Raw genomic sequence first — 16,615 nt, forward strand, 5'->3', positions numbered from 1 at the left:
GCAGGCTGTAGATTGTAAAGGGGCAAGGTGAATGGTGCAGTGTAGATTCTTGTGGGTACAAAGAATCATGTCTAGCTCGGAGGGGCAGGGGTGGGTGTGGTGGTGGTAGTGGGACTAGAGTCAGTGTCAGGTAAGGGGTTTGGGACAGTTCCAGTGGAGAGTGGAATGGTTGGCTAGGCCTGGCTGTGTTTGGGTGAGAGATTCAGCTCCAGTGGCATTGGGAAGGTGGGGAACAGAGGTGTGGGTGTCCAGTCAGGCTGGAGGGATTGGGGACGGGAGGGGAATAATGCTTTAGGTGACAAAAGGATGCAGGATCTAGTCAGGGTCTGGGGGTGTTTCAGGGATATGTAGTTGGGGCTGTGTGAGGTCCGTATGGGGTCAGTTGAACACTTATTCAGGGATTAGACCGTGTATTTAATATGCTAACATTTCCTGAATAAACATTCCATTTAACTTCATTGGAACCTTTCAAACTTTCGGATTTAGATGGAGGTAGTCAGGTTGGGGGCTCCAGGTGTAGGGAAATCGCTCAGTGAAAAATCAACTTCCCGGTGAATTCTCTCAGAGTGCTCCGATACAGATTCGCCAAGATCCCTGTACTCTGGAGAAATGACTGCGTGGCTCTTGGAAAATCCAAGCCATTATAACCGAGGTCATCTGTCAACAGGTTATACTAACTTCCATATCGACATGTCCAGGGTTGCAGAAAGATTTGGACTAGCTTGTTCAATAACACGTTTCCTGGTATTTGGCTTTAACCTGATCTTCGTGCAGTTGACCGTGTTACTTGGGTTCTTTAACTAACAGCAAGAGCCCTGAAATAAGCACTCTGAAGGTAAAGTGAATATTAAAATTATCAAGACGAGAGGTAATAATTCCATCTGAATAATTGTTGTGGTGCGTTTGTGAAGAATGTGTTGATTTGCACACCAGACTTAAAAGGGTTTCTCAGCATCAGGAGCCTGTTTTCGTATTGAGCGATATTCAGAGTACTCCAGACCCCCATCTCCCATTCTGCCTTATCTCCTTCAATTACATCGCAACCATTTGAACAAAACTGTTCAAAACACAAAACGTAAAATTAAAGGAGACTTTAAATTAAATCAGCCCTGAAGTTCAGTCAGTGTGTGTGTTTTTTTTTTGTTTGGAGTCGGGGTGAGTTAAAAGCAGAATTCCAAGGACTGGATGTTCCCAGGTCTCATTATCACAGGCTCCTTCAAAGTTGCCCACAATCAGCAGAAAGTGGTACAGCAACAGGGTTGGAAGCATCAGTTTGGTTTTGACACAGAAGAACACCATTCGAGCCATCATCTCGGTACTGGCCCCCTCTGGAGGAGCAATTCACCGAGTCTCACCCCCTCCCGGCTTTCCTCCGGTAACTCGAGAAATGTTTTTTTCAGTTGATGACCCAACCCCTTTTTGCAAGTTCCAACTGAACCTGCCTCTGCCACACCCTCATGTAGTACGTTCCAGATTCAAAACATGAGAAACCTATTCTTTGATAACATATAGAGACACATTCTTAGAGTCATAATATCATAGAGTTATAGTGTCATAGAGTCATGGAGTCATAGTGTCATCAAGTTATAGGGTCATAGAGTCACAGAGTTATAGTGTCGTCAAGTTATAGAGTCATAGTGTCTTAGAGTCAGAGTTATAGCATCATAGAGTCATACAAAATAGACCCGGCATTCTAACCAGTCCATGCCTACCATAATTCCAAACTAGACTCTCCTGTGGATGTAGATTTGCTCGCTGAGCTGGAAAGTTTTTTTTCAGTGAGTAAACCTACATCCAGAACCTCAACCTGAACTACACATCTTCTCAAAGCTCACTAGACTTGCCTATGCTTGGTCCATATCCCTCTAAACATTTCTTATTCATATATTTATCTTAATGTCTTTTCACCGTTGTAACTGTACCCGCACCCACCACTTCCTCTGGCAGTTCATTCCATCATGAAACACTCCGTGTAAAAGAAAGCCCCTCAAAATGTCTTCTTTAAATCTTTTGCCTCTCGCATTAAAATATGCATGCTAGTACTGAAATACCCCACCCTCAGGAAGAGATATCTTATTGAAACCCCTCGTGATCTTATAAACCCCTCAACCTCCCATGCTCCAGGCTATCTAGCCTCTACCCATATAACTCAAACCTTCCAATACCAGCAACATCCTGGTAAATATCTCCTGAACCCTCTCCAGCTCTAATAATATCCTTCCCATACCAGAGTGATCAGAACTGGACACAGTACTCCAGAACAGTTACCTTCAAACTCTCTGATCCTTCCACCCATAGAAACAGTTTCTCCTTAACTCCCTGCTCTTCAGTTCCACTTCTCTGAGGAGAACACTCCCAGTTCCTGCGATCTATTAACATGATTGAAGTTTCTCATCCCTGGAACTGTATTTCTGAATTTTTCATTCATCCTATCTAACACTTTGACAAAATCCTTCCTCAGGGTGCTGGCAGGTGAGACTAGATTGGTTTGGGATATCTGTTCGGCATGGACCGATGTTTCCATCTCTACGACTCTATGACTCTCTAAGCATGGATGTAACAGTCCAGCTGAGGTCAATCCAGTGTCTTATGCAATTGTAAATTGATTTGCTTTTGTACTCTATGCTCCTATTAATGAAGTATTAATGGGATGGCATGGTGCATCTATTTTACTGTATTACTAGTCTCTGGACTAGTAATATGGAATCTCAGATTAATGCACTGGGGATATGGGTTTAACCAGGAACATTTGGGAATAGAAATCTGCAGGTTGTTAAAAGCTGAGAAAGCCCTCCAGGTCAGGTGATAAAGTTGGGGGCCTGAGGTCACTGTGAGGCAATGACAGCCATGGCAGCCAAGGACCCGAACAGTTTTGGGCAGCTCTCCTTGCTGCCTGTTAAAATAATGGACGGTGGAATTTCAAGAGATGTACAGGTCAGTCAGTCCAGTCTGTCTGCCCCCTCGGTTTGCATTGAGCTAATATGGTTTAAACTGTATCTCCCCTCCCCCTGACCTTTCCCACTTTAAAATTTGAAAGGGATAGCACCGAGGGAAAGACCTTCAGAAAATTCCAATGAATTCTGTTCATAATTTTCCTTTCTTTTGTGATTTTTAAGCATTGAGGGAATGTGATTCATTAGTCCTGAAATGGTGCACTTTGTGTACATGTTTCGGCGTGGTGGTTAGCACTGCTGCCGCATAGCACCAGGGACCCAGGTTTGATTCCACCCTCAGGTGACTGTGTGGAGTTTGCATATTCTCCCCGTGTCATGTGTGGATTTCCTCCCACAGTCCAAAGATGTGCCAGCTAGATGGATTGACCATGCTAAATTGTCCCATAGTATCCAGGGAGGTACAGGTTAGTTGGATTAGCCATGGGAAATGTAGGGTGACAGGTATAGAGTGAGTCAGGGTAGGATAATTGGTGTGGGCTGAATGGCCTGTTTGTACACTGTCAGGATTCTATGCTTCAAATCTCCTTTAAACTACAACACCTTTAGTATGTGTCAGATACTGCAATTGATATTTAAATTCTTTATACGCTCTTCCAGGTTCTGGTGGCTTTGGATATTATGTTCAGGGATGTGTCCCACCTCCCCTGTAAATGTTAGCAATACCCTGGGAATAACCGAATTGTACATTTTAGTGTCTGTGTATGCCTCTCTCCTATTGTTCAATACGCAGTTATAAAATCCCTGCAGTGCTTCACCTTCCTAAGCTTGGCAGATGCTGGAGATTAGAGTCAAGATTAGAGTGGTGCTGGAAAAGCATAGCAGGTCAGGCAGCATCCGAGAAGCAGGAAAAGGTCCTGCCTGATGAAGGACTCCTGCCTGAAATGTCGATTTTCCTGCTCCTCGGATGCTGCCTGACCTGCTGTGCTTTCCCAGCACCACTAACCTTGACACCTTCCTAATTTACAGGCAGCAAGTGAACCAATGTCAGAACATATGAAGTAGGAGCAGGAGTAGGCTCCTCAGCTGTTCAGACCTGCCCCACCACTCAGTAAGACCATGATGGACCTGCCCCAGGCCTCAACTCCTCTTCAATGCCAGCTCCTTGCGGCCTTATCTCTTAGATACTTCCAACTAAGAATATGAGAAATAACAAGTAACAGATAAAGAACGCTGACTTACCTAGCTTAGTTTCTAACTGCTTAAAAAAAAATGCAACCACCTTTAGGGCTCTGGGAGGGATACCCTTTGAGGAATGATGCGGATTTCATGGGCTGAATGGCCTCTTTCAGCACTGTAGGGATTTGTGAGGTTTTCCCTTGTGTTTGGGAGGATTTATTGGGGTGACAAAAGTTGATTTTTTTCACTGACATCTTCTCACTCACTCCATGGAACTCAACTGCCGTGGTGTAGGTCTTGATGGCAGTCCCAGAAATGGGTACCATTACTGACCTGGACTGAAGCAGCGAGCTGAATGCCACCTCGTGATGCCTGGTCAATTAACATCAGGAAAGCACTGGGTCTATCCAATCATAAATGGGTCTGGCAGCTGGTTGGGGATCTCTGTTGTTGGCGCCATTTTTGAAACAGCTCCTTGACTGCTCAGGTCTGGATATGGACGTCTGGAATGTCAGCCATGACTAGACATCGAAGCTTGGCTGGGAGCCCAGACACCCATTCTGCTCAGGAAACATCTGAGCCCCTTCTTGATTTAGAGTCATGGCTGTCTGATCCCTGTAATCCATTTCACAATATTTAATTAAGGGGTTTCAAGTGCCTGCAGTTTAAGTGATTGAAACTTTGAAAATTCTGGGTGATTGACACTTTTATTGCCTTCAGCAGAAGGGAGCTTTTAATCGTGGAAACTTCTGAATGAGGGACTTTTTAAGATTAGATTAGATTCCCCACAGTGTGGAAACAGGCTCTTCGGCCCAACCAGTCCACACCGACCCTCCGAAGAGTAACCCACCCAGACCCATTTCCCTCTGACTAATGCACCTATCCCTGTGGGCAATTTAGCATGGCCAATTCACCTGACCTGCGCATCTTTGGACGGTGGGAGGGAACCGGAGCACCCGGAGGAAACCCAAGCAGACACGGGGAGAATGTGCAAACGCCACACAGACAGTCACCCAAGGCTGGAATCGAACCTGGGACCCTGGTGCTGTGAGGCAGCAGTGCTAACCACTGAGCCACCGTGCCGCCCATTCTTTTTAAAGTTTACACACATTCTACTATCATTATAGTGTTGATTGTTTCTATGGAAGGTGAATGGGCATGGATTGACTTTGGGAGGGTTGAAGACTTGGAGGCATATGTCTATGGCTGGGTTGGCGGTTGGGGGCTGGTGGTGGTGATGAGGGGGCTGGGGGTGTGGTGACATGACAGCTGTGTTGGTAGTTAAAGAGGGCATACCTTGGGAGGAACAAGGCTGACTTTTCGAGCTTAATTAAACTTGAAGGTCTTGAGACGCCGGGACCATAACCCCTTATAAAGCTGACCCAACTCTAGGAAAACTGCACTGGAGCAGGCCATGTCTATCTCTGCCCAGTCAGGACTGCAGGCTGCAGTTTGGCCCAACCTGCAACCTTAAGGGGTCCCATGAATAACAGAAAACCCAGGATTGCAGTTAGGGAATTTAGACCTGGCCTTCAGTTTTAAAAGAGCTCCCAACTTAGCAAAGAAATCCAAGTCAAAAACACCATCAGACATATGCAACTGTGATTTGACGACTTGCTAAAGAAGCACATTTCGCCTCCTGTTGTTTCCATACTGTGTTATCTGCTTCAGTTCTCTCCCAGTGCAGTACCATCATCCATTAACAGTACACCCTGACCAAATTCGACCTTCTCCTCCAGCCTCATGTCCCATTCAAACAGCCTTCAGTAAATTCCACCCAGAGTAGGCCAGTGAGTGACATTGTCCTCTCCCAATATTACAGTACTGGGATAATTCCTGATATTTAAAAAGGACTGACCTGACCGAGTAAACCTGGGAATACCAGTGCTGTGGAAACTAAGCAAGGGCGCGTTGAGAAGAAACTAGGCCGAGGATAGAATGCACCAGAGACATGGCAGAGGCAGAGTGAGGTGAGACATTCAAGAGAGACATTCGGATGATTATTCGGATAGAAACAGGGGCACTGGTGTCTGGGGAACGGGCAGGAGTTGACACTAAGATGATAGAACCAGTGCAAGCTCAATGGGCCAAATGGCTTCTTCTGTGCTGTAACTATTCTCTGATTCTGACTCTCACTGTCTCATCTTGATATAGTTCTCGGTGCTAAAGGGATCAAGGCGAGGGGGGAGAAAACGGGGACAAGGGACTGAGTTGGATGATCAGCCATGATCGTATTGAATGCTGAAGCAGGCTTGAAGGGCTGAATGGCCTACTCCTGTCTAGTGATTGGAACGAGGTCAGCCAGGTGGACCTCACAGAATGTGAGTCCCTTGACTTGGGCTGTTAACCTGGCCCAATCAGGGAGCCCTGGCTGACAGATAGAAACAGGGCGAAAGTGAGGACTGCAGATGCTGGAGATCAGAGTCAAGAGTGTGGTGCTGGAAAAGCACAGCATGTCAGGCAGCATCCGAGGAGCAGGAAAGTCGACGTTTCAGGCAAAATCCCTTCATCAGGAATGAGCCTGATTCCTGATGAAGGGCCTTTGCCCGAAATGTCAATTCTCCCGATCCTTGGATGCTGCCTGACCTGCTGTGCTTTTCCAGCACCACACTCTTGATTGATAGAAACAGGAATGTCAGAAGCTGGCTCTGAGCTAGCTGGGTCAGTGTCACAAACCGTGCACACGTCAGTAAAGGCTGACTTCGTGACAGGATACCAGCCTCTGTGGAGTTATTTCATTTGTTCCTACTGTCTATGTTTCTATGTATTATTTTGAAGCAGACTGTGAACCACAACATTTCAGAACTGGCCTGGCAAAGCTTGACTATACATTGTCAGTGCCTACCCCAGCAAATCCGGCCCTTGCACAGGTCACTGTATTCTGGAGGGAGTTGGGTAGGATCTCTGGGTAGGATCTCTACCTCTGGCCCAGAAACTCTTGGTTCAAGTCTCACCTCAGGACCCGATGGTGACCGAGGCTAGCTCACAACGCAGTCACACAGTTTGATTAGCAAACCCGAAATCCTGCTGAAGTGCTTCTGTCAGGCAGTAAGCCTGGCAGATTTTCCTGTCCAGCCAAGAACCATTTAGTAAGTGCATCACTGCAGCATCTCCCACATGAAAAGACTCTGTGACCAAACCTCTCTTTGTTCTGAAGGACTAACACACACATACCATAACTCTTTACAGTCTACAATTTTAATTGATTTTAAAGTATAACATTTGAACATCATTGCCTCTAAAGATTTTCTTCAAGAACAAAATGCGATCAATAAACTCTGAAAAATTATAACATAACTGTTCTGAATTTATCTTGTGGAACTTTACAGCTACAGTGTGATTTTATCATTTTTAACAGCAGTTCTAGCCATTACACCAACCTTTTATAGTTATTTTCTAACCAATCCGTTCAGAGCTATTATTAAACACTTCTGAATGGGTGGGACACGAATCCAGATCTCCTGGTCCAGAGGCAGAGCCACTACCACTGTACCACAAGAGCCCTCACCATCATAACTCATGCATAATAAATGTGGTCAGGATTAATACCACCTTCTCTGCTCTTTTCTCCACATTTAAGCAGCTCTTAGTATTGACCTTTCACGAGGTATTAAGAGGCACGTTTTTCAGCTGTTTAGAGTGAAAACAGAAGTAGAATAATTATGGACAAAATGTGGCGCGGTTTTCAATTCGTTTGTCTCATGCACTAAATCTCTCTGCTTCTGTCAAAAGATTTTGAACACCTTTCAGTTCTGAAGAAGCCTCGACATTTAAAGCTGTTTCTCTCGGCCAGACCTGCTGAGTTTCTCCAGCTCTCTCTGTACATGTTTCCGATTCCCACGTCCACAGTATTATGGATTTTTACAGTGTTCACAGCGGCCTTACTTACTAGTCTTTCGTTACCATGACATTTAATGCCCAGCGGAACACGGGGCTCATGTGCTTGTGCAACCGCTTAAGCTCACGTGTGTGAAACACGGTCAGTACAGGGGAGGCACAGCCTGGATAAAGCAGAGTGACTGTAGACAGCTTACCATCTCGAGACATTCCCACTGTCAAACACTTCTGTAATCGGCAGTGCTGGCATCGATTGCGGCTTGTTCGGTCGATGAGGCAGTTCTTTTGTCGAGGGCATGAGTAGGTAGCATTGCTCTGTTGGCTTCTCCTGAAGAAACCCTTCGGTACAAATAAAACATTCACATCAGACACAGTCTCACACTAAAATCCAGCTTCACCCTCTTTATGGACAGACTCCAGTTTCTATTCTTTGTTCAGCATTGTCAATATGATAAGGCTACAGGACTACTAGGTTGGCACGGTGGCTCAGTGGTTAGCACTGCTGCCTCACAGTGCCAGGGGCCCGGGTTCGATCCCAGCCTCGGGCGACTGTCCTTGTGGAGCTTGTACACTGTCTGCGTGGGTTTCCTCCCACAGTCCAATGATGTGCAGATTAGGGTTTGGTTGGCCATGCTAAATTGCCCACAGTGTCCAGGGACGTGCGGATTAGGTGGGTTCAGCCATGGTGAAGGCAGGCTTACAAGGTCTGGGTGAGATGCTCTTGGGAGGGTCAGTGTGGACTCGATGGGCCAAGTAGCCAGCTCGCACACTGTCGGGATTCTATGAGAAAAGGCCATTCAGCCCTTCAAACCAGAACCGATCCAACTGGTACATGGACTCTCCAATTTAAATATCCATTTGAGAAGTTGCTTCTCCAGGAGAGTCTAGGACCCTGAGGGGGGAATCTCAGAACAACAAGTCGCGCATTGAAGACAGAGAAGAGCAGGAATTTCTTCCCTCAGAGGGGCTGATACTGTGAAATTCCTTACCACAAAGGCTGTCAAAGCTAGGTCAGTCAGGATGTTCAAGGCTAGGTCAGTCAGGATGTTCAAAGCTAGGTCAGTCAGGATGTTCAAGGCTAGGTCAGTCAGGATGTTCAAGGCTGGGACAGACAGGATGTTCAAAGCTAGGTCAGTCAGGATGTTCAAGGCTAGGTCAGTCAGGATGTTCAAGGCTAGGTCAGTCAGGATGTTCAAGGCTAGGTCAGTCAGGATGTTCAAAGCTAGGTCAGTCAGGATGTTCAAGGCTAAGTCAGTCAGGATGTTCAAGGCTAGGTCAGTCAGGATGTTCAAAGCTAGGTCAGTCAGGATGTTCAAGGCTGGGACAGACAGGATGTTCAAGGCTAGGTCAGTCAGGATGTTCAAGGCTAGGTCAGTCATGATGTTCAAGGCTGGGACAGTCAGGATGTTCAAGGCTGGGACAGTCAGGATGTTCAAGGCTGGGACAGTCAGGATGTTCAAAGCTAGGTCAGTCAGGATGTTCAAGGCTGGGACAGTCAGGATGTTCAAGGCTAGGTCAGTCAGGATGTTCAAGGCTGGGACAGTCAGGATGTTCAAAGCTAGGTCAGTCAGGATGTTCAAGGCTGGGACAGTCAGGATGTTCAAAGCTAGGTCAGTCAGGATGTTCAAGGCTGGGACAGTCAGGATGTTCAAGGCTAGGTCAGTCAGGATGTTCAAGGCTGGGACAGTCAGGATGTTCAAGGCTGGGACAGTCAGGATGTTCAAGGCTGGGACAGTCAGGATGTTCAAGGCTGGGACAGTCAGGATGTTCAAGGCTAGGTCAGTCAGGATGTTCAAGGCTAGGTCAGTCAGGATGTTCAAGGCTAGGTCAGTCAGGATGTTCAAGGCTAGGACAGTCAGGATGTTCAAGGCTAGGTCAGTCAGGATGTTCAAGGCTAGGTCAGTCAGGATGTTCAAGGCTAGGTCAGTCAGGATGTTCAAGGCTAGGTCAGTCAGGATGTTCAAGGCTAGGTCAGACAGATTTTTCTAATCAGGAAGGAAATCAAGGGTTTGGGGAAAAGGCAGGCAAATGGAGTGGAGGGTTATCAGATCACTCACTGAATGGCGGGGCTGACTCGATGGTCTTATTTCAGATTAATTTGTTACTTTCCTTGGTAAATTATTCCAGACATTTTTTTACTCATTAAAACAAAATAAAATTGTCACACATGTCGTTTTAAATCTACTTTCACTCAATTTCAATGCGATTCAACTTAGAGTCAGAGTTATACATTATGGAAACAGACCCTTCGGTCCAACTCGTCCATGCTGACCAGAAATTCGAACCCAATCTAGCCCCATTTGCCAGCATTTGGTCCATAGCTCTCTAAATCCTTCCTAATCATGTGCCCATCCAGATGCCTTTTAAATGTTGTAATTGTACCAGCCTCCACCCCTTCCTCTGGCAGCTCATTCCATACATGTCTGGGTATATGAATAGGAAGGGTTTGGAGGGATATGGGCCGGGTGCTGGCAGGTGGGACTAGATTGGGTTGGCATACCTGGTCGGCATGGACAAGTTGGACCAAAGGGTCTGTTTCCGTGCTGTACATCTGTATGACTAAGATTCTAAAACTCTATTTCCTCCTTCAAAGTATTCAGTGTACCAGCATCTGCCACACTCTGATTTCCACAGATTCATGACCCTTTGATTGAAGTAATTTCTCCTCATCTCTGTCTAAATCTGTCATCCTTTGTCCTAAAACCATGACCCTCTTCTTCTAGGTTACCCCTCAAGAGTAAACATCTTCTCTATGTTTAGATTAGTTTAGATTACTTCCAGTGTGGAAACAGGCCCTTCGGCCCAACAAGTCCACATCGACCCTCCAAAGAGCAACCCACCCAGACCAATTCCCCTACACTTACCCCCTCACCTAACACTATGGGCAATTTAGCATGGCCAATTCACTTGACCCACACATCTTTGAGTGCGGAAGGAAACCGGAGCACCCGGAAGAAACCCACACAGACACTGGGAGAATGTGCAAACTCCACACAGACAGTTGCCTGAGGTGGGAATTGAACCTGGGTGTCTGGCACTGTAAGGCAGTGGTGTTAACCACTGTGCCGCCCATATGTCTGCTTTGTCAACCCCTTTAGCATCTCATATACCTCTCATTCTTCTAAACTTCAAAGAATATTAGTCTAAACTGCTCAATTTCTCACGTCTCAAGCCTTTCAGCTCTGGAATTAACCGAGTGAACCTCCACCGAACTGCCTCCATTGCAATTACATCCTCCCTCAAGTAAGCATACAAAAAGTTATCACAAATAAAAATGAATGTTATTGTAAAAAGCCTTGTGACACAGATTAAAAGCTGGGGGAGGCAGGAGAGAGACAGCGATGATAACCGGCTAAGACTATGATTGATGAGGTAGAGCGAGTTACGTTCTCTTGGGTTTTGCACAGGGAGCAAATCCTTGCAGCTGATTTATCACTGAATGTGGACAAAGGATAGAGAGCAGTGCATCCAACTATGAAGATGACCCCGAAGGTCCACAACACACTGCGTGAATGAAAGTAGGATGTTACACACAGCCAAAGTTGGAGAACTTAATGTCCGCTCTCAAAGCAAATTTGGAGGCAAGATAGTTTGGGTTAGTGTTCGGCTTTGGGTTAGGATTAGGGTTAGTATTAGTGTGAAGGTTAATGTTAGCGTGAGGGTTAGGGATGGAGTTAGAGTTGGAGTTAGGATTGGGGTTCACCTTAAGGTTAGACTTAAGTTTAGAGTTTATTTTAGGGTTAAGGTTAGGCTAAGGATATAGTTAGGGATTGGAGTTAGGGTTAAGGTTAGGATTAGGGCTGGGGTTCAATTTAAGGTTAGAGTAAGAGTTAAGGTTATGTTTCAGGTGAAGGTTCATCAGGCAGCATAGGGTCAGAGTTAGATTTAGGATTAGGGCTAAGATTAATCAGTCAGGATAGGGTCAGGGTTAGGTTTAGGGTTATGGCTAAGTTTAATCAGGCAAGTTAGGGTCAGGATTAGGGCTAAGGCTAATCGGGCAAGTTAAGGTCAGGTTTAAGGCTAAGGTTAATCAGGCAGGACAGGGTTAGGGTTAAGGTTAATCAGGCTGGACAGGGTTAGGGTTAGAGCGAAGGCTCACGTTAATCAGGCAGGACAGGGTTAGGGTTCGGGGTAAGGCTAAGGTTAATCAGGCAGGACAGGGTTACGATTAGCGTTAGGGTTAAGGTTAATCAGGCAGGAGGTGCCAGATGGAAACTCTGTCACTTGCGGGCCTCTGCCATGATTACGATCTATCAGGAAAGACCCATGGATAGCTTTCCTGTCCTGCTGCAAGTAAAAGCCCGAAGTAGGTAATTAATGCCCACTTAATGGCCTCACCCCCAATCCTCCAAGGTTTGCAAAAGGCAAAGCTACAGAATTCGCAGTCATCTGCAGCTGAAAGTGCAGATGCATTTTGATCTCATGATGCCAGTGTGTGGGATGAAGAACCAGCTGAAGATTTCAGATAGTGCGAAAACTATGGGCCCCGACAACACCCTGGATTACAGGACTGAGGGTTTGTGCTCCAGAACTAAAGATACCCATAACTAAACCGTTCCTGCACACCAACATGGAACATTACCCTGATAAGGCCTAGACATGGTAAATAGGACAAACAAATCCTGCCAATTAACACTCCATCAGCCTTCCCTCGATCACCAGCAAAGTGATGACAGGTATCATCGACAGTGCGATCAAGCAGCACTTACACATCAATAGCCCACTCACTGAACTCAAACTGGGTGTTGCCAGGGCCACTTGATTCCTGACCTCATTATAGTTTTAGTCCAAACATGTTCTAAAGAGCTGAACTCCAGAGGGGAGGCGAGAGTGATGGCCTTTGACCTACACATCACTGGGAGAGGCATCAATGAGCCCCGGCAAAACCAAAATAAATGGAATATTGGCATGTCCTAGGTTCAACCATCTTGAGTTGCTTCATCAACGACGCTCTCCGCATCATAAAGTCTGAGGTGGGGATGTTCACAAATGATCGCACAGTGTTCAGCACCATTTATGACTCCTCATGTACTGAAGCAGTCCGTTCAAATGTATCAAGACCTCGACAAAGCCCTGATGGGTGGCAAGTAACACTCATATTACACAAGCATCAAGGAGGCAATGACCATCTCCAATAGAATATCTGATTATCACCCCTTGCCTGTCAATGTCATTGCCATCACTGTGTCCTGGGGGTTACCATTGACCAGAAGCTGACCTGGACTGTTCATATCAATACTGTGGCTACAAGAGGTCAGAGGCTGCAGCAAGTACTCAACTCCTGTTGCCCCAAAACCTATCCACCACCTACAGGCACATGCCAGGAGTGTGAAGGAATACATCTGGATGAGTGCAGCTCCAACAACACTCAAGAAGCTCAATACCATCAGGGATAAAGAAGCCCAACATATTGGCACTACATTGACCACTCTCAACAGTCATCCCTATCACCAACAGCACCAGCTCCCAGCATGCATGACAACAACTCACCAAAGTCCCTCCAACAGCACCTTCCAATATTGTGACCTCTACCATCTAGACGTTTATGACTGTGTTGGAAAACTACCACCTGAAACCCACCCCCCTCCCCCCCAACTCACACACACACACACACACAACTCTGACTTGGAACTGTATCAACACTCGTTCGGTATCACTGAGTCTAAATCCCTCTCAGCATCAGGGATGTATATACATGATATGGGCTGCAACAGTTCAAGGACACCTTGCTCTCAAGGGCAATTAGGGATGGGCAATAGATTCTAGTCTTGCCAGCGATGCCAACAAACTATGAATAATCAAATAAAAAGAGCAAACTAGTACTTGCGAATTCTGATGTGGAGAGGCTGGTATTGGACTGGGGTCAGAAGGTTATAGTTCAACAGGTTTGTTTACAACCACAAACTTTTGGAGCGCTGCTCCTTCGTCAGAGAATTCTGAGGGGTCTCACCTTCTGACCAGTGGAAGCCTATTCACCATTGAAAAGGCACAAGTCAAGACTGTGATGGAGAACTTCCCACTTGTCTGGATCGATGCTCAAAAGGCTCATTGTTATATTAGAGAAAGCAGTCCCCTTCACCAGCATCACCGGCCAGAAATGGCTGATGCCTGTACTGTATACAAGATACACTGCAGGACTCCACTAACCCCAAACCTACAACCTCAACCATCTAGAAGCAAAAGGGCAGCAGATGTACAGGAACACTAGGAAATTTCCCATCATGCCTCACCCTGACTTAACACCATATCGTTGTTCTTTCACTATGGTTGGACCAAAATCAAGGGAGAAACTATTTCCTGTAGCAGAGGCAGTCCATAAAAAAAAAGAGGGCCAGTCCTTGAACTGAAAGGTAAGCCATTTACAGTGGAGGACAGGGACTGACTTTGCCCATGGTAGTGGAAACCCAATACTGAATCCCCAAAATGCCCAAATAGGGAGGTTTGGATTAGACTCTGCCTTTTTATAGCCAGAGACACCAAACATAGAAAAACAAAGTACTGTGAATGCCAGAGAACTGAAAATAAAACACAAAATGATGGAGAGACTCAGTAGGTCTGGCAGCATCCGTGGAGACAGAAACTGAGATAGCATTTCAAGTCCGGTATGATTCTTCCAAGGAATCTGAAGAACACTCATGTTGGTCTCAGAACAATAATTTTACTTCCCTCTGGCAGGGAGGAAGTGATAAGGTAAGGGAACCAGGGTTTACTGAAGAAATTGTATCTCTTGTTAAGCGGAAGAGGGAGGCTTATTTGACGTTGAGACGAGATGGTTCAGATGAGGCGATGGAGAGTTACAGATTAGCTAGGAAGGATTTAAAGAGAGAGTTAAGAAGAGCAAGGAGGGGACATGAGCAGTCTTTAGCAGGTAGAATAAAGGAGAACCCTAAAACTTTCCAAAGGTATGTGAGGAATAAAAGGATGACTAGGGTAGGAATAGGGTCAGTCAAAGACTGAAGTGGGAAGTTGTATGTGGACCCTGTGAAGATTGGAGAGATGCTAAATGAATATTTCCCATCTGTTTTCCCTCAGGAAAAGGAGAATATTGTAGAGGAGAAGAATGAGATACAGGCTATTAGAACAGAAAGGATTGAGGTTAGTAAGGAGTAGACGTTAGCAATTCTAGAAGGTGTGCATATAGGTAAGTCTCCTGGGCTGGATGGGATTTATCCAAGGATTCTCTGGGAAGGTAGGGAGGAGATGGCAGAGTCTTTGGCCTTGAACTTTGAGTCGTCATTGTCTACAGGTTTGGTACCAGAGGACTGGAGGATTGCAAATGTTGTGGCTTGTTCAAGTGCAGCAGAGATGACCCAGGTAATTATAGACCAGTGAGGCTGACATCTGTTGTAGGAAAGTTTTGGAAAAGAATATAAGAGATAGGATTTATAATCATCCAGCAAGCAACAATTTGATTTCAGATAGTCAACATGGTTTTGTCAAAGGCAGGTCGTGTCTCACAAACCTCATTGAGTTTTTTGAGAAGGTGACCATGCATGTACATGAGGGTAGGGCAGTTGACATGGTATACATGGACTTCCGTAAAGCTTTTGGTAAGGTTCCATATGGTAGGCCATTGGAGAAAATGCAGAGGCATAGAATTGAGGGTGATTTAGCAGTTTGGATCAGAAACTGGCTTTCTGTCATAAGGCAGTGAATGGTGGTTGATAGAAAATATTCAGCCTGGAGTCTGGTTACTAGTGGCGTGCCACAAGGATCTGTTTTGGGACCACTGCTGTTTTATAAATGATTTAGACGCAGGCATAGGTGGATGGGTTAGTAAGTTTGCAGATGGTAAGTTTCTACTAAAGCCGGTGGAATAGTGAACAGTGTGGAAGAATGTTGCAAATTGCAGGGGGACTTGGATAAACCGCAGCACTGGGCTGAGAGGTGGCAAATGGAGTTGAATGCAGATAAATGTGAGGTGATTCACTTTGGGAAGAATAACAGGAAGGCAGAATACTGGGTCAATGGAAAGATTCTTGGTAGTGTGGATGTGCAGAGGGATCTTGGTGTGCATGTATATAGATCCCTGGAAGTTGCCTCCCAGGTTATTAGTGCTGTTAAGAAGGTATACGGGTGTGTTAGGTTTCATTGGTAGAGGGATTGAGTTCCGGAGCTGTACAAAACGCTGGTGCGGCCACACTTAGAATATTGTGGATAGTTCTGGTCGCCCCATTATAGGAAGGATGTGGAAGCATTGGAAAAGGTGCAGAGGAGATTTACCAGGATGTTGCCTGGTCTAGAGGGAAGGTCTTATGAGGAGAGAAGGCGGCTAAGAGAGGATTTAATAGAGACATCCAAGGTGATCAGAGGATTAGATAGGGTGGACAGTGAGAGTCTTTTTCTTAGGATGATGACGTCGGTTTGATGAGGGGCATAGTTACAAATTGAAGGGTGATAGATTTAAGACAGAAGTCAGAGGCAGGTTCTTTATTCAGAAAGTGGTAAGGGTGTGGAATGCCCTGCCTGCCAATGTTGTTAACTCAGCCTCATTAGGGGCATTTAAACAATCCTTGGATAAGCATTTGGATGATGATGGGATAGTGTAGGGGGATGGGCTTAGATTAGTTCACAGGTCAGCGCAACATCGAGGGCCGAAGGGCCTGTTCTGCGCTGTATTGTTCTATGTTCTGCATAGCTGCCAAACAGCGATGAGTCTGGGAAAGGCAGGCACAGGATGTGGAAAGGAATATAATTTTCCCAATAAC

General features: G+C 45.8%; 1 protein-coding gene across 1 annotated transcript in view; it reads right to left on the minus strand.

Annotated features, from left to right (window-relative positions):
* LOC132834860 (nuclear receptor ROR-alpha A) overlaps window positions 1–16,615 on the minus strand; it is a 194,545-nt gene that overhangs the window by 47,933 nt on the left and 129,997 nt on the right. Inside the window, exon 3 of the mRNA XM_060853956.1 lies at window positions 8,105–8,246. Coding sequence (XP_060709939.1) covers window positions 8,105–8,246 — 142 coding nt within the window. The remainder of the gene's footprint in view (window positions 1–8,104; window positions 8,247–16,615) is intronic.

Source organism: Hemiscyllium ocellatum, chromosome 42 (genome assembly GCF_020745735.1).
Source record: "Hemiscyllium ocellatum isolate sHemOce1 chromosome 42, sHemOce1.pat.X.cur, whole genome shotgun sequence".
Lineage (NCBI taxonomy): Eukaryota > Metazoa > Chordata > Chondrichthyes > Orectolobiformes > Hemiscylliidae > Hemiscyllium > Hemiscyllium ocellatum.